Source organism: Pseudochaenichthys georgianus, unplaced genomic scaffold (assembly GCF_902827115.2).
Source record: "Pseudochaenichthys georgianus unplaced genomic scaffold, fPseGeo1.2 scaffold_610_arrow_ctg1, whole genome shotgun sequence".
Lineage (NCBI taxonomy): Eukaryota > Metazoa > Chordata > Actinopteri > Perciformes > Channichthyidae > Pseudochaenichthys > Pseudochaenichthys georgianus.
The window spans coordinates 64233-80507 of NW_027263168.1; the positions used below are offsets into that span (position 1 = coordinate 64233).

Below are 16275 nucleotides of genomic sequence, written 5' to 3' on the forward strand. Positions count from 1 at the left end.
GCTCCCGCGAGGTGGGCATGCACAACACGGCATAACACCGGCGCTAATATTTCATGAGGCGCCCCCCCCTGTTGACAGTTCACGAGCGTGCTCTTCCGCCCCCCCCCCCCCCCCCTGTCAGTTGTGTACAGACCGACGTGTAATAATGGATTTTGACGGAAATGTTACGATCCTGTCCGTCAAAATGACGGGCAGCGAAAAAGTCTAGCGCAACCTCTGATTCATTCACACCTATAGCCTGACAACATTCAGAGGTACCTCCTCAAAAATGGTCAGTAGGATCTAACAGTTTCAAACTTTCATCCAACAATTCACTCAGCATTCAACCAATAGATTCGAGAGATATTTACCAAGTTTGAGAAAACCTTTACAGAGGAAAACCCCAGCTCTCCAGGGAGAGAGCTTTACCGGGAGAGAGCATACCAGGGGAACCCCCCACCCCCTCTCGAGAGTTTTCTCCCTCTCAGACAATGCTTTTATGATGCACAAAAAGACAGAAAACACCCAAAAACACCTCCTTCTTATCCATATTTGTGGAAACTGGGCATGGCCTCTGATGTACAGGCCTGGACATGACCAGACATATTCTATGGCTATGGCGTAAACACCTTTTTGGGGCCTCAGTATGTTTCTCCAATAAGTCAGGAGCACCTCCCTGTGCACTGCTGTGGGAAGAAACTGTCTACCCTCTCTTCTCAGTGACACCTCATAAACCATTATAGGCCTTACTCAACTCAACAAACCACTTGTGTTTTGTTCATCCTGTAAATATAGAAAATCCTAAAATATGAAGCAATTTCATTGTGGGTTATACAACAATATAATTGATTATATTTGATTATAATTAACTTTCGTTTTAAGTATTCAACCTAATATGGAGACCTCAACAAGATTTAACACTCTGGATACATGTCTCATCTGCTGATGTCTCAAGGGTCCAACATGTATCCATATTTTATTCAGAGAACCAGAGTTACAGTGTTTCCAAATTATCTTTTGTTGTGTGTTCTTTTAGGAACTCCTGCTGGAATTTGTCAGCGTAAACTTAAATCCACCCTGAAGGAGAGGTTCCAGTGTGTGTTTGAGGGCATTACTAAAGCAGGACACCCAACCCTTCTGAACCAGATCTACACAGAGCTCTACATCACAGAGGGGGGATCTACAGAGGTCAATGCTGAACATGAGGTCAGACAGATTGAAACAGCATCCAGGAAACCAGACAGACCAGAAACCACCATCAGACAAGAAGACCTCTTTAAAGCCTCACCTGGAAGAGATGCACCAATCAGAGCAGTGCTGACAAAGGGAGTGGCTGGCATTGGGAAAACAGTCTTAACACAGAAGTTCACTCTGGACTGGGCTGAAGGCAAAGCCAACCAGGACATCCAGTTCATATTTCCATTCACCTTCAGAGAGCTGAACGTGGTGAGAGACAACAAGTACAGCTTGGTGGAACTTGTTCATCACTTCTTCTCTGAAACCAGAGACGCAGGAATCTGCAGGTTTGATCAGTTCTCGGTCGTGTTCATCTTTGACGGTCTGGATGAGTGTCGACTTCCTCTGGACTTCCTCAACACTGAGATCCTGACTGATGTCACATGGTCCACCTCAGTGGATGTGCTGCTGACAAACCTCATCAGGGGGAAGCTGCTTCCCTCTGCTCGCTTTTGGATAACCACACGACCTGCAGCAGCCAATCAGATCCCTCCTGAGTGTGTGGACATGGTGACAGAGGTCCGAGGGTTCACTGACCCACAGAAGGAGGAGTACTTCAGGAAGAGATTCAGAGATCAGGAGCAGGCCGACACCATCATCTCCCACATCAAGACCTCACGAAGCCTCCACATCATGTGCCACATCCCAGTCTTCTGCTGGATCTCTGCTTCAGTTCTGGAAGAGGTGTTGAAAACCAGAGAGGGAGGAGAGCTCCCCAAGACCCTGACTGGTATGTATATCCACTTCCTGGTGGTTCAGTCCAAATTGAAGAACATCAAGTATGATGGAGGATCTGAGACGGATCCACACTGGAGTCCAGAGACCAGGAAGATGATGGAGTCTCTGGGAAAGCTGGCTTTTGAGCAGCTGCAGAAAGGCAACCTGATCTTCTATGAGTCCGACCTGACAGAGTGTGGCATCGATATCAGAGCAGCCTCAGTGTACTCAGGAGTGTTCACACAGGTCTTCAGAGAGGAGAGAGGACTGTACCAGGACAAGGTGTTCTGCTTCGTCCATCTGAGCGTTCAGGAGTTTCTGGCTGCTCTTCATGTCCATCTGACCTTCATCAAGTCTGGAGTCAACCTGCTGTCAGAAGAACCAACAACCTCCAGGCTGCCTAAAGTCTTCAGAGACAACCCTAAACTAAGACATCTCTACCAGAGTGCTGTGGACCAGGCCTTACAGAGTCCAAATGGACACCTGGACTTGTTCCTGCGCTTCTTCCTGGGTCTTTCACGGCAGACCAATCAGAAACTCCTACGAGGCCTGCTGACACAGACAGGAAGTGGCTCAGAGATCAACCAGGAAACAGTCCGGTACATCAAGAAGAAGATGGATGAGGATCTGTCTGCAGAGAGAAGCATCAACCTGTTCCACTGTCTGAATGAACTGAATGATCGTTCTCTAGTGAACCAGATCCAACAGTCCCTGAGTTCAGGAAGTCTCTCCACAGATAATCTGTCTCCTGCTCTGTGGTCAGCGCTGGTCTTCATCTTACTGTCATCAGGAGAAGATCTGGACGTGTTTGACCTGAAGAAATACTCTGCTTCAGAGGAGGCTCTTCTGAGGCTGCTGCCAGTGGTCAAAGCCTCCAACAAAGCTCTGTAAGTACAGAGATAGTTTGTTTTTGAGAATCAGTTTCTAATACTCTGCTGTCTTCTGAATGACTGTTGTCCTCACCGTCTCTTCAGGCTGAGTGGCTGTAACCTGTCAGAGAGAAGCTGTGCAGCTCTGTCCTCAGTCCTCAGCTCCCAGTCCTCTAGTCTGAGAGATCTGGACCTGAGTAACAATGACCTGAAGGATTCAGGAGTGAAGCTGCTGTCTGCTGGACTGGAGAGTCCACACTGTGAACTGAAGACTCTCAGGTCAGAGACCAGTACAGTTTGACTCTGCCAACAATAAAAGTCAATACCAACATCAGCCATGCTGTTGTGGTGTGGGAATATCAAACACATTATTCAAGTGAAAGGCGACACAATACATCCTTCACAATTCCAAAAGTGGTTATTGGCACAAACTTCTGTAAAGTTAAAAAACATCCCCTCTTGTGCACCACGCACAGACAAATCTCCAAAGGGCTGGGCCCCTCACTAGAGGTGAGGTATATTGCCTCACAGATCAATCAAATGTAGGTACATTATTCTTGATACTTTATTATGCTTTATGAAAAACACAGCCTACATCCAGCTCTCCAGAGGGTTTCATTTACGTTGTTGTCGGCTCATCCGTTAACACAGAACCCTCAGATTGTTTATAATAAGGAGAAATAGGAAGGGTTTGTTATGCAAATAAGTTATTGGGCTGGGTTAAGATTTGTTAAACATGTTTTCAACTTTTATTGACTGAATTTATTTGTAAATTGGGCTTATTAACACATATACTTCTGTTTGAGATATATATATCAAGGCTGTCAAGTTAACGCGTTAATAACGTGTTAACGCAAAAAATAATTAACGCCACTAATTATTTTAATGCGATTAACGCGTGTGCATTTTTTGTCCTCGGCCGCACCGTAGTTTCAGAGTGCATCGAGTTTAAAATACCATCAACAAGCTGATGCTGACAGCCCCGCTCCTGCCGTCCGCTTGCGGCAGACCACACTTCCACGCTCACCGGCAGGCACCGACTGGCCATCGGGAGGACCGGGAGGGTGTGTGTATGTGTGGCGGAGCGAGAGAGAGCCTTACGTGTATTGTTGTTGTTAGCATCTGGTGCTAGCTAGCTGCGCTAACGGATATAAGGAGCTGTTCTAAATGAAAACAGAGGAGCGACATTTCGCCGACAACTGCGCCGAGCACTTGACTTTATGCAGGCAGCCAGACTGTGGGACATTGTAGGAGAAGTCAGCACACTCAGCTCGGATAGTGCGCGCAACATGATCGCAGCGTCCAGACAGCTCCCGTTCGAGCATACCTTGAGTTGCACATAGCTCCAATGATCCATCACTCAAATGATAATAAACATTAGCATAAAGCATATTTGTCCACTATATGTTGATAAGAGTATTAAAAACGTCCTAAAATATTCCTCTAAGGTTAATTTAGAACAGATAAAAAATGTGCGATTAATTTGCGATTAACTATTTTAATCGACTGACAGCCCTAATATATATTATATACATATATATTTATATATATGTTTACATATACATTTAAGAAGTACAATATAAGAAAAACACATGTTTCTCTCTAGTCTTTGTTCACATTATTCTCTATTCCTTTGTTTTATGATCTGTTCATATCAATAAGACCCTTACCATGGCTGTCCATTTGAACTGTGAAGCAGTGACTGGAGTTTTAGGTGTAGAGATGACCCAGAGGTGATGCCGTAATAAGCCACCCCCCTCCTTCCAGTCCTAGACCCTCAGATGATCTGACGGCTTGTTTGTGTGTCTGCAGGTTGTCAGGCTGTCTGATCACAGAGGAAGGCTGTGATGCTCTGGCCTCAGCTTTAAACCCCTCCCATCTGAGAGAGCTGGACCTGAGCTACAATCACCCAGGAGCCTCAGGGGGGAGGCTGCTGTCTGCTGGACTGGACACGCTCAGGTATGGAGAGGCACTCAGTCTGATAGAGGAGGTAGAAACGGGCTCCTATGACCTGAAACAGCCAGAGCTGATAGACCCTGACTCTTCACACTGTCTGCCGCCAGCTGTAAGCATCAAACACAAATGTTCCACAACTGAGAGGAGACCCCCCCTCAGTGGGTCAATGTTCATCGTGGAACCACCAACAGAAACAGAGTGGGGGGGTTTCAAAGTTCACACAGATTTAGCACAGGAAGTGACATCATGACTAAATAAACTGATTCATTTCCAGATGTTTTATTCTGAGTCCTAGCAAACGGCCAATCAGAAGAACCTCCTCTGCAATGAAAATATTGATTTATAAGTTTCAGTGTTGGGAGTAACGTAGGGGTGTAACGGTATCCGTATTCGTCCGGTACCGTCACGGTTCGGACATCACGGTTCGGACGTCACGGTTCGGCACATGCAGTCACACGGCGAATACGCCTTTTTTTTTTTACGAATGGGAAAAAAGTCTGTCATTCAGGGCAGTATCCACTACACTATATATAATCCAGGGGGCGGTATTGCGCCTAAAAGCTGTTTGCCAGCCGCCCTTAAACAACAAATGAAGAACAAGAAGAAACACAACAACAAAACGAACTAAATACAAGAAGAAGAACACTTAGTATGGTGAGTTCAGATAACACACAGGAGCTAGCTAACATTTTGGGTTCCCTGTGGACTACAATAACGATGAGGTGTGCCGTGCGAGTGGTGGATCGGACGAGGACGGTGTGTCGGCGTTGTTCTAATGGTAACACACGCCAAACGTGCTAAATCATATCAGAAGGCATCACCCAGATTTTCCAATCACCGGAGCCCGGCAAAAGACAACAGCTGTTCAACAGCTGATCCCCGCTGTTTTTAAGAAGCCAATAGACATGAAAGCCGAGAGACCAAAAATAAATAACGGAAGCTTTTGGCATATGTTTTTCAACGACTTTGCGCTCTTGAAACACTTTCTTATTATTTATGATGTAATATTTTCAAGACATCCTTTTTAGTTTTACAGCTTGATGAAACCTTTTTGTTTGACATCAGCCATTATAGATAATATGGCCACCTGAGTGTACTGTGTATGGTTTGTTTTTAACTGTTTAATACAGTTAATTATTCAAAATGTCAGAGTTCTTTATTTTTAAACTGAAACTTGCACTACTGTTCAAACATAAATAACAACAAACCTGGAATTATGCATTTGGGACTTTTTTTTGCTTTTTTGTTGTTGTACCGAACCGTACCGAACCGTGACCCCCAAACCGAGGTACGAACCGAACCGTGACTTCTGTGAACCGTTACACCCCTAGAGTAACGTGTTACAGTAATCAGATTACATTTGTCTGTAACACGTTACTGTTGGTTCAGCAGTAATTACATTAGATAAGAGAAGATAGTACTTTATTGATGCTAAGCACAACATAATCTCCTTACCTGCGTTACGTTAAGGTCTTTGACTTTCTGAATAACGGGAGGACAGAAAAAGCAGAGTTAAACAGGCGCAGCAAACATCGTGTAGGACATGTTGCCCGTTTCATTACATCCATGGTTTCCACGGTGGAATCACCATCTTTCTAAAAACATATTAGTAGTAGTAATGATGCTGTTTCAATCACATTAGTATGCATTAAAAGTGACAGATGGACACGCCCCCAATTATGCAAATGAGCTAAGTCCGCCTCCCATTGGCCAATGAGCTAAGTCCCGCCTCCCATGTCCCGCCTCCCATTCTTTGATGTCAGATTGGCGTGAAAGCCCCCCCGGCGTGATTCTTTGTTGTATTGATTAAGATAGTTAAGGTATTTGACCCCTGACCCTGAGAGTGGAGTAATTAGACTGCAATCAGATTAGCCCCAGGCACCCTCTTTGTTGTATAGGTCTTTTGATGTATTGATTAAGATAGTTAAGGTATTTGACCCTTGCCCCCGAGAGTGGAGTAATTAGACTGCAATCAGATTAGCCCCAGGCACCCCCTTTGTTGTATAGGTATTTTGATGTATTGATTAAGATAGTTAAGGTGTTTGACCCTTGCCCCCGAGAGTGGAGTAATTAGACTGCAATTAGATTATCCCCAGGCACCCCCTTTGTTGTATAGGTCTTTTGATGTATTGATTAATATAGTTACGGTATTTGACCCTTGCCCCCGAGAGTGGAGTAATTAGACTGCAATTAGATTAGCCCCAGGCACCCCCTTTGTTGTATAGGTATTTTGATGTATTGATTAAGATAGTTAAGGTATTTGACCCTTGCCCCCGAGAGTGGAGTAATTAGACTGCAATTAGATTATCCCCAGGCACCCCCTTTGTTGTATAGGTCTTTTGATGTATTGATTAATATAGTTACGGTATTTGACCCTTGCCCCCGAGAGTGGAGTAATTAGACTGCAATTAGATTAGCCCCAGGCAGTACCTTTGTTGTATAGTTATTTGATGTATTGAATAAGATAGTCTCTTTGACCCCTGCCCCTCAGAGCCCTTTGTTGTCTAATCTAATTAGCCTTTGATGTTTGCCCTTTGATGTGATGTGTAATTTCACATTGATGAAAGCCTCTGGTGTTAATCTCTGTATAAATGAGCCTCCTGAGGCTATGGCCAGTGTATAGAGATATGCTCAATACTAAATAAAAAAAAGACAGACAATTCAGCTTACCAAGTCAACCGTCTGAAGCGCCAGTCAAGAAACGAATGCAGCATCGGGGGATGGGTTCAGAGTACAGCCTCTTTCTGGTCATGTGTGTTGGAGGAGGGGCTCTGTAAGGAAGTCTGAAGGAAGGGGGATATATCCCCCCCCCCCGTTTGTGTACTTTCAAATTATAGCTCACTCGAGATGGTTTCTCCAAAATGACAAGTTTTGCATACATAAAAAGTGTATCTTACAGTTCCTTTAGTTGTAGGATTGTGAACTAATGTATAATTACTTTTATTAACTATAGGTTTGCATCCATTAAAGTGTATCTTACAGTTCCTTTGTGAATGAATTACACACAAATCTGTGTCACTAAAAAAGTTTTACGCAGTGACTGACATTCTGAATGGGAGTTCACACCCGAGCTGCTGTAGGGGGTTGAGTATGTTTTGGCTCTCGGGGGATGGTGGGTTAAGAGACAGATTCTTAACTAAATTTTTACACATAAATCTGCCGAATGTCTGTAAAAAAAGTCTTTAAATCAAAAAACTTGCCTTTTTAGAGTCAGAAGCCTAACGAAATCTCATCAAACAGAGTACTTTATGTTAGTGGTCCTCTTTTATACACAAAAGTGTATATTTTCAGTAACTTTCTCAAAGAATTTAAGCATAAATCTGGCAAATGTTCAAAACAGCCTTGTTTTTCACTGAAATAGCCTCAAAATCACAAACTGACATTAAGAGTCAGTGGGTTAACGAAATCTACTAAAACAAAGTACTTCATTATCTACTTTTTTCAGCTTTTATACACAAAAGTGCAGGGAAGGTAGGCAGATTTAGAACACTATCTGTGCGATAGTGTTAGTGTTCCCTACCCTTAAGAACAATTAACACACACACACACACACACACACACACACACACACACACACACACACACACACACACACACACACACACACACACACACACACACACGAGCTGCAGGGGGTTGAGTATGTTTTGGCTCTCGGGGGATGGTGGGTTAAGAGACAGATTCTTAACTAAATCTTTACACATACATCTGCCGAATGTCTGTAAAAAAAGTCTTTAAATCAAAAAATTTGCCTTTTTAGAGTCAGAAGCCTAACGAAATCTCATCAAACAGAGTACTTTATGTTAGTGGTCCGTTTTTATACACAAAAGTGTATCTTTTCAGTAACTTTCTCAGAGAATTTAAGCATAAATCTGCCAAATGTTCAAAACAGCCTTGTTTTTCACTGAAATAGCCTCAATGAAAAAGCTACAAAGCTTAAAGAACTTATTAAACAGAGTCAGACATCGATGGACATTATACTGGTGAAAAAAAATCTCACCTTTACAGAGGACTCTGCCTCCCACTCAACATAACAAGTCACACCCTCCTCACCAGATCATTTTAAACTAAGGACCCCTCAAAGAAAAACATTGTGTATTCTACCTTTGTAAAAAGAATGTCGGGGTTGTCTTGTGTAAATGTGTTATCTCTGTATCAAGATGATGTGTTAAAAATGAATTTTGTGAAAAATACCAACTGTGTGAGAGACGTCATAAAGACACTCATTTTAACCACAGTGTTTGTTCTCTACAAATGTTTTAAGATTGTTACAAAATGTAAAAAATTAAAATACAAGGTATGGAGACAAAATTAATTCAGGTGACTCTGGCTTTATTAGGAAAAGAGACATATAATACAAAGGGGTTAGGGGTTAAATGTAACCATCGTGGACTTAATAGTCTAACAAAATACTTTTATCTGATTACATTTGTTCTTTTTAAGAGCACTTTTTGAAATTATTTATTTATTATTTCAGTGGAACAATCCAGTTTTTGTTAACATCAACGCTATCTTCTCTTTTTCTTGTGTTACTAAGATACTTTTAGACACACTTTGGTGTATGCAACACTTGTTCAGATAAACAAGGTTTTTTCTTTTCTGATAAACTTACATATTTTAGTTATTTTATGTTACCAAGATACTTTGAGATACACCCTGATGTAAAGGGAAAACATCAAAGGCTAATTAGATTAGACAACAAAGGGCTCTGAGGGGCAGGGGTCCAAGAGACTATCTTATTCAATACATCAAATAACTATACAACAAAGGGACTGCCTGGGGCTAATCTAATTACTCCACTCTCGGGCAAGGGTCAAATACCTTATCTATCTTAATCAATACATCAAAGACCTATACAACAAAGGGGGTGCCTGGGGCTAATCTAATTGCAGTCTAATTACTCCACTCTCGGGGGCAAGGGTCAAATACCTTAACTATCTTAATCAATACATCAAAAGACCTATACAACAAAGGGGGTGCCTGGGGCTAATCTAATTGCAGTCTAATTACTCCACTCTCGGGGGCAAGGGTCAAATACCTTAACTATCTTAATCAATACATCAAAAGACCTATACAACAAAGGGGGTGCCTGGGGCTAATCTAATTGCAGTCTAATTACTCCACTCTCAGGGTCAGGGGTCAAATACCTTAACTATCTTAATCAATACAACAAAGAATCACGCCGGGGGGCCTTTCACGCCAATCTGACATCAAAGAATGGGAGGCGGGACATGGGAGGCGGGACTTAGCTCATTGGCCAATGGGAGGCGGACTTAGCTCATTTGCATAATTGGGGGCGTGTCCACCTGTCACTTTTTATGCATACTAATGTGATTGAAACAGCATCATTACTACTACGCATATAGCCAGAAATACGTAACAGGCGGGCGCCATCTATGGTATCAGATCAGTCTCACAAATAAATAAATGCACACAGAAGGAAACACAAATGTAATTCCGGATTTATATATACATTTCTCCATCCACACACATATTTGAATGCACACACACAAACTTATCATTTCATAAATGTAAAAGAGTTTCACAAATATATTTCCGATCAAAAACATATTTGACTGTTGTTACATGTATATAAAAAGGCTTTCTGTGTGTGAATCTCTGGATTATTGAGAAATGTTTTCAAGAGACGAGTGTCTTCGGCCAATCAGACGTCTGCTTTATTTTAAGCCAATCACATGCGTGTGTCCCCTCGAGGGTGTGTTTAATGCGTTTGCAACGTAGCATAACATCTCTGCGGTTTGCGGAGACCGGGGGGGTGAGAGTCTGGGCCCCTCAAATGCTGAGAGATTCACACAGAAAGCGTTTTTTATATAAATGTAACAACACTCAAATATGTTTTTGACGTAACTATTTGTCTGTGGATCATAAATATATTTGTGAAACTTTTTTACATTTCTAAAATGATATGTTTTTGTGTGTGCATTGAAAAAGACATTTAACACACGTTGGGGTTTGCGGTCAATTGTAAGAAGAGCAGTCTAATACCTCTCCAGCAGGTGGGGTAGCTGGGGATTTTGGCTTGACGCAGACCCCATCGAGAGCGAGGTGTACGCCCCATCGAAAGCGAGGGGTACGCCCCATCGAGAGTGAGGGGTACGCCCCATCGAGAGTGAGGGGTACGCCCCCATCGAGACAGAGGTGTACGCCCCATCGAGAGCGAGAGGTACGCCCCATCGAGAGCGAGGGGTACGCCCCCATCAAGAGCGAGGTGTACGCCCCCATCGATACAGAGGTGTACGCTTCCATCGAGAAAGAGGGCAGGCTACGTGCCACTCTGTCAGAGAACAGACAGACGTCCCTGCTTCAGGCAGTTTGCAGGCTGTCTGGTACATTGGGCTCTATTCTATCCTATTTACAGCTACTGGTGTTACAAGGGGCTTGCTCATGCCAAAGTCAAGGTGTATGCAGCAGCCATCTCGTCCTGTCATGAGGGATTTGGCGACAGACCAGTCTTTAGCCAACTGCTTATGAAGCGTTTTTTGCAGGAGATCGGGAGACAGCGCCCAGTGGTGCATGTCTCCACCCCGCAATGGGAACTGCCATTGGTGCTCGAGGCTTTGGTTACAGAACCGTTGAGCCTCTGGAGCTCTCCTCCCTGAAGGCGCTATCATTAAAAGAAAAAGAGAGAAGCAAAGAGAAACAGCTTTGCTGCTTGCTTTGACTTCTGCCAAGAGAGTATGCGAACTGACCGCTCTATCGGTGCACTCCAGTTGCCTTCTGGTTCGTGGCGACCGTAGCAGGGCGACACTCAGACTGAACCCCTCCTCTGTTCCCAAGAACCTAAGCAGTTATTTCAGGTCGAGGGTTATAAGTCTTCCAACCAGTGCTTGAATTGGAATAAAAAAGGTGCCAGTACTCTAAATCAGCAACTGTTTCAAAGTCAATTTATTTATACAGCCCAAAAACAAGTATTTGGCTCAAAGTCATAGTACATCCTGTAATGCTGGTGTGTTTGTCTGTTTACTGTATATTTGAGAAAGGCTCACTGTACTTAAACTCAGGGTGCATCTGAGATTAGAGGGGGTGCAGTGGTAAAGTGCTATTTGTATAAGTCGGGAGTGGACCTCCTGATTCATCTTCCTATTATAGACACATGCATTTCCAAACATTTGGTCTACCTATTAGGGGTGTTGAAAATAATCGTTTCTACGATGCATTGCGATGCGGACGTGGACGATTCGGTCTCGATGCAGTGACGGAAGATAATCGGTTATAGAGTAGTAACGTTGCTTCCTGATTTTCCGGCCGCGGCTTTACTATAACGTTTTTTCTGTCACTTTAATATCAAATCGGTCGGTGACGCAGAGATCAGGGAACATACGTGACAGCGGCACAGCAACACCGAACACGGAGCAGTCTGCTTTATCCACCAACACAAGAACACCAGTCCAGAACCCACAGCAGAAGGACCCGCTCTGAATCACTCCGTGTCGCTGCGGCTCAGAGACACAGACAGGGATTTATGTTTTTCAAAAATAATCGCGTTACAATCATGTCAGGTTTTTGGTGGATTTAATTAAGTCTTGGATTGCAGAGTATGAATGTCCTCTAGCAATTTTCAGATGATATATACGTGTGTAAAGTTTGTGAAGGCAGGAGGAAAAAAGCTTCCGCGATCACCGTCCTCCTCTCCGTTCCTCCAAGCCCCGCCCCTCCCTGAAAATAATGAGTGACATGCTGATAGTGACCCGATAGAAACTTTATTATTCACTTAATCACTGAGATATAATGAAGCTAATTTTATCTTTCATTCATTGGATTTATGTAACAGTAAAACAGAGAATGTAAGTGTGCACCCACATGCAGTATTTTAGTTTGTATATGCTGTTGTAAATACTCCTGTTGTCTGCTGTGTTCAGACTCACGTCCTGTGTGTGATGCCTCATTCAGGACATTCAGTGTCCTTTCTTAACAGAAGGCCGTGGCTAGAAGCTGCAGCTCGACTGCAGAAGCATTAGCTTTTTGTTTTTGAGGATGGAACAACTTCACACACGGAGGCTAGACCTATACAATTCATTTATTCTGGTTTATAAATGAATGTCAAGACATTTATGTTATTGATTTCTGAAGCACTTTCTAAATAATAAAAAGAGAGTTCATATGTATTGACTGCATGTATGCATTGATGAAAAATAAGCCATGTGCAGTAATCTAGAAAATTGAGGATGCAACGCATTGGTATGAATCGAGATGCACCGGGATGCACCGGGATATCGAACCGAATCGAATCGTTGACAGGATAATCGTAATCGAATCGAATCGTGAGACCAGTGAAGATGCACAGCCCTACTACCTATGTTGCAAATGTATTATTTTTTCGATTTACACACGGCATCTATTGCACGTCTGTCCGTCCTGGGAGAGGGGTCCCTCCTCTGTTGCTCTCCCTGAGGTTTTCTCCCATGTTCCCTTTAAACTGTGGGTTTTCTCTGGAAGTGTTTCCTTGTACGATGTGAGGGTCTGAGGTAGGGCTGAACGATAAACCGTGTCATGGCGATAACCGCGATATTCACACCGCAGGGACGTGCGGTTTTATTCATTTAAAAAAAAAAAATGCTAACGTACTTTAGCACAGAATTCAAAATAAAGATACCCTTATTACTTATCGAAACTGCACATACAATATATCCGATTAAAGATGAGACTCCACAGATTATTTAAGTATAGTATCTAAGCGATCCGATCTTGCGACAGGGGAAGCAAACACAGACATCACAACACGTACCTTTTACGGAGCTTTTACGGGAGATTGTCTCACAGTAGCTGTCAATCTGATCAAAAGACGTATGTATGCAGCTTCCGGTTTTGGCTACGCGTCACTCTCACTCCTTATTTGGTAATGTGTGTGTGATAGACTGTCGCATAGCCAAGACCGGAAGCAGCAGCCACTCTGGTGGCTACCATTAGCAGCTAACTTTTGCTCTGCGATTTTTACATAAAAATGGAATTATGGATTATAAATAAAATAATTTTTTTATACAGAGACGTTAAAAACCTATGGATTAACCGATTCAGCCGCGTTTTTTCTCGTTTTAATGCCATTGAACACGTCTTTTGATCAGATTGACAGCTACGGTGAGACGATCTCCCCTAGAAGCTCCGTAAAGGTACGTGTTGTGATGTCTGTGTTTGCTTCCCCTGTCACGAGTTCGGATCACTCAGTGATGATACTATATACCTAGATAATCTGTGGAGTCTCAGCTTTAATCGGATATCTTGTATGTGCAGCTACGATAAGTAATAAGGGTATATTTTATCTTGAGTTCTGTGCCAAAGTCCGTTAGCATTTTTCGCTCAGGGGTCATTTAGATGCTTCTTATGAGACTTGTGTTTTCTTTTGGTAAAAATGGTTTATATCGTCAGTTAGCTGAGATTATTCCCGTTAATCTGGTATAACACATTAATAGGTTCTTAAATATTAAGATTCCCTGAGACCAGAGTTGGGTGTAACGCGTTACAAAGTAACGCGTTACTGTAATAATATTACTTTGTCGGTAACGGAGTAGTGTAACGCGCTACTTTTATAATCCAGTAATCACACTACAGTTACTAACATCGCCCCGACACGCGTTACTTCGTTACTTTCTAAAATCAGTCATAATCAAACCTCAACAAACACCTGCAAAGAACACATGCTAGGTGAAGCTAACGCACATAGCTGTTGTTTATTTATATCACACACACACACACACACACACACACACACACACACACACGTAGTTCTTCTTCTCTGTTTTCCGGTTGTTGTTTCTTTTGAATGACGAATACACACTACCGCCGCCTGCTGGTAAGGAGAGTTATTGCCACTCACGCATGCGCAGTTCGTACGTGCTCGGCTGAAGTCTGGCTCCAGTGCAACACATGGCCAACACGCAGGAAAACACGCTGACGCAACAGCGTGAGCAGAGATAGACTGCGCAAAATATACAGATAGCAGGAGACAGAGGACAGCCACGGTCAGATAGCAGGAGACAGAGGACAGCCACGGTCAGATAGCAGGAGACAGAGGACAGCCACGGTCAGATAGCAGGAGACAGAGGACAGCCACGGTCAGATAGCAGGAGACAGAGGACAGCCACGGTCAGATAGCAGGAGACAGAGGACAGCCACGGTCAGATAGCAGGAGACAGAGGACAGCCACGGTCAGATAGGAAAACATTCAGGATCTGGATCAGTCTTATGCGACAATGGAAACTGAACTAAAGAGAACATTTGAAACTTTAGCAGTCTGCGTGATCTGCCTGTAGGGAGGGGCGGGCCGGCCCTGCGAGTAAAGTAACGAGTAAAGTAACGAATTACTTTATGTAGATAGTAACGAAGTAGTGTAATATATTACTTTTTTTTAAAGTAATATGTAATATGTAATATATTACTTTTTTTTAGTAACGACCCCATCTCTGCCTGAGACACAGTGTCGTGAAAACAAAAGTAAAGGACCCGCCGGGACTTTGGGGCTTAAGAGGTTAAAAAAACCGCAATATATATCGCAGGGGAACAAAAAACTGCAATGTAAAAACATTTCAATATCGTGCAGCCCTAGTCTGAGGACAGAGGGTCTAAGGACAGAGGGTCTAAGGACAGAGGGTGTCGTATTGTCATACTGATATTCTGTACAAACTGTGAAGTCCACTGAGACAAATGTAACATTTGTGATATTGGGCTATATAAATAAACATTGATTGATTGATTGACCTGACACCCTCTAGGAGGGTCCGGGGGCAAGCTCACCCGGGAATATTTTTTTGAAATATTGAAGTTAGATGCATCTGGTGCACTTTGAGAGCAACATGAAGAGATATATGGATACCTCTCAACATCCATATGAAACAACTGTAAACAGATTACATTTTTCTTTATGGATATAAAAGAAAGTAAAGCCTGACTCCTACTGGCGGCTGGTTAAATGACTCTTCGTCCCTGAGTACACTCACCACCTTCCAGCAGGGAAGGAGAGAGGGAATCCTTGTCCGGCGACAACCGCTGTCTTTTCGCACTATTATTAAGCCACGCTAACATTTTCGAAATGCTAACGTTATGTGATGTATTTTCTGCTCTAGTCTATTGCTGCGGCGTGTCATAGATGGACAATACGAATAATCATCATTATATCAGCAGCCCCCCCCCAGCTGTAAATTCAGGCTTACACAACAAAACAAACTGAAAAGTATAAAAGAGATTCAGGAATCAGGAATCAAGAGAAAAGATAAATATGAAGCGCGCAGTGAACCAAAGAGAAACCCATATTTCCTGATGCACACAGGAAGCATGCCCCCACCTGATCAACACCTGGAGAGGAGATATAGACATCATGAAAGAGACACCTCAGTGTTTGTAGATGTTTCTGGAGGCAGACTGAGGTGGACATATCAGATCCTTTAAAGACTAACTGACCCCCTTCTGCTCTCAGCCTGGAGCCTGCTGCAGTCCGCTGGTTGAGGCCAGGAGGTCTCAGGAAGTGTAAGTGTGTTTTTAATCAGGAACATCTTCACACTGGGAC

The 16275-nt window shown here is 43.2% G+C and overlaps 1 protein-coding gene across 3 annotated transcripts in view; it reads left to right on the plus strand.

Moving 5' to 3' along the window:
• The window catches only part of LOC117443429 (NLR family CARD domain-containing protein 3-like), a 39846-nt gene that overhangs the window by 22891 nt on the left and 680 nt on the right, over positions 1 to 16275 (plus strand). For all 3 annotated transcript variants that reach the window (XM_034079415.2, XM_034079416.2, XM_034079417.2), the window contains 4 exons: positions 1016 to 2819; positions 2907 to 3080; positions 4614 to 4760; positions 16186 to 16235. In XM_034079415.2, coding sequence (XP_033935306.1) covers positions 1016 to 2819; positions 2907 to 3080; positions 4614 to 4760; positions 16186 to 16235 — 2175 coding nt within the window. The remainder of the gene's footprint in view (positions 1 to 1015; positions 2820 to 2906; positions 3081 to 4613; positions 4761 to 16185; positions 16236 to 16275) is intronic.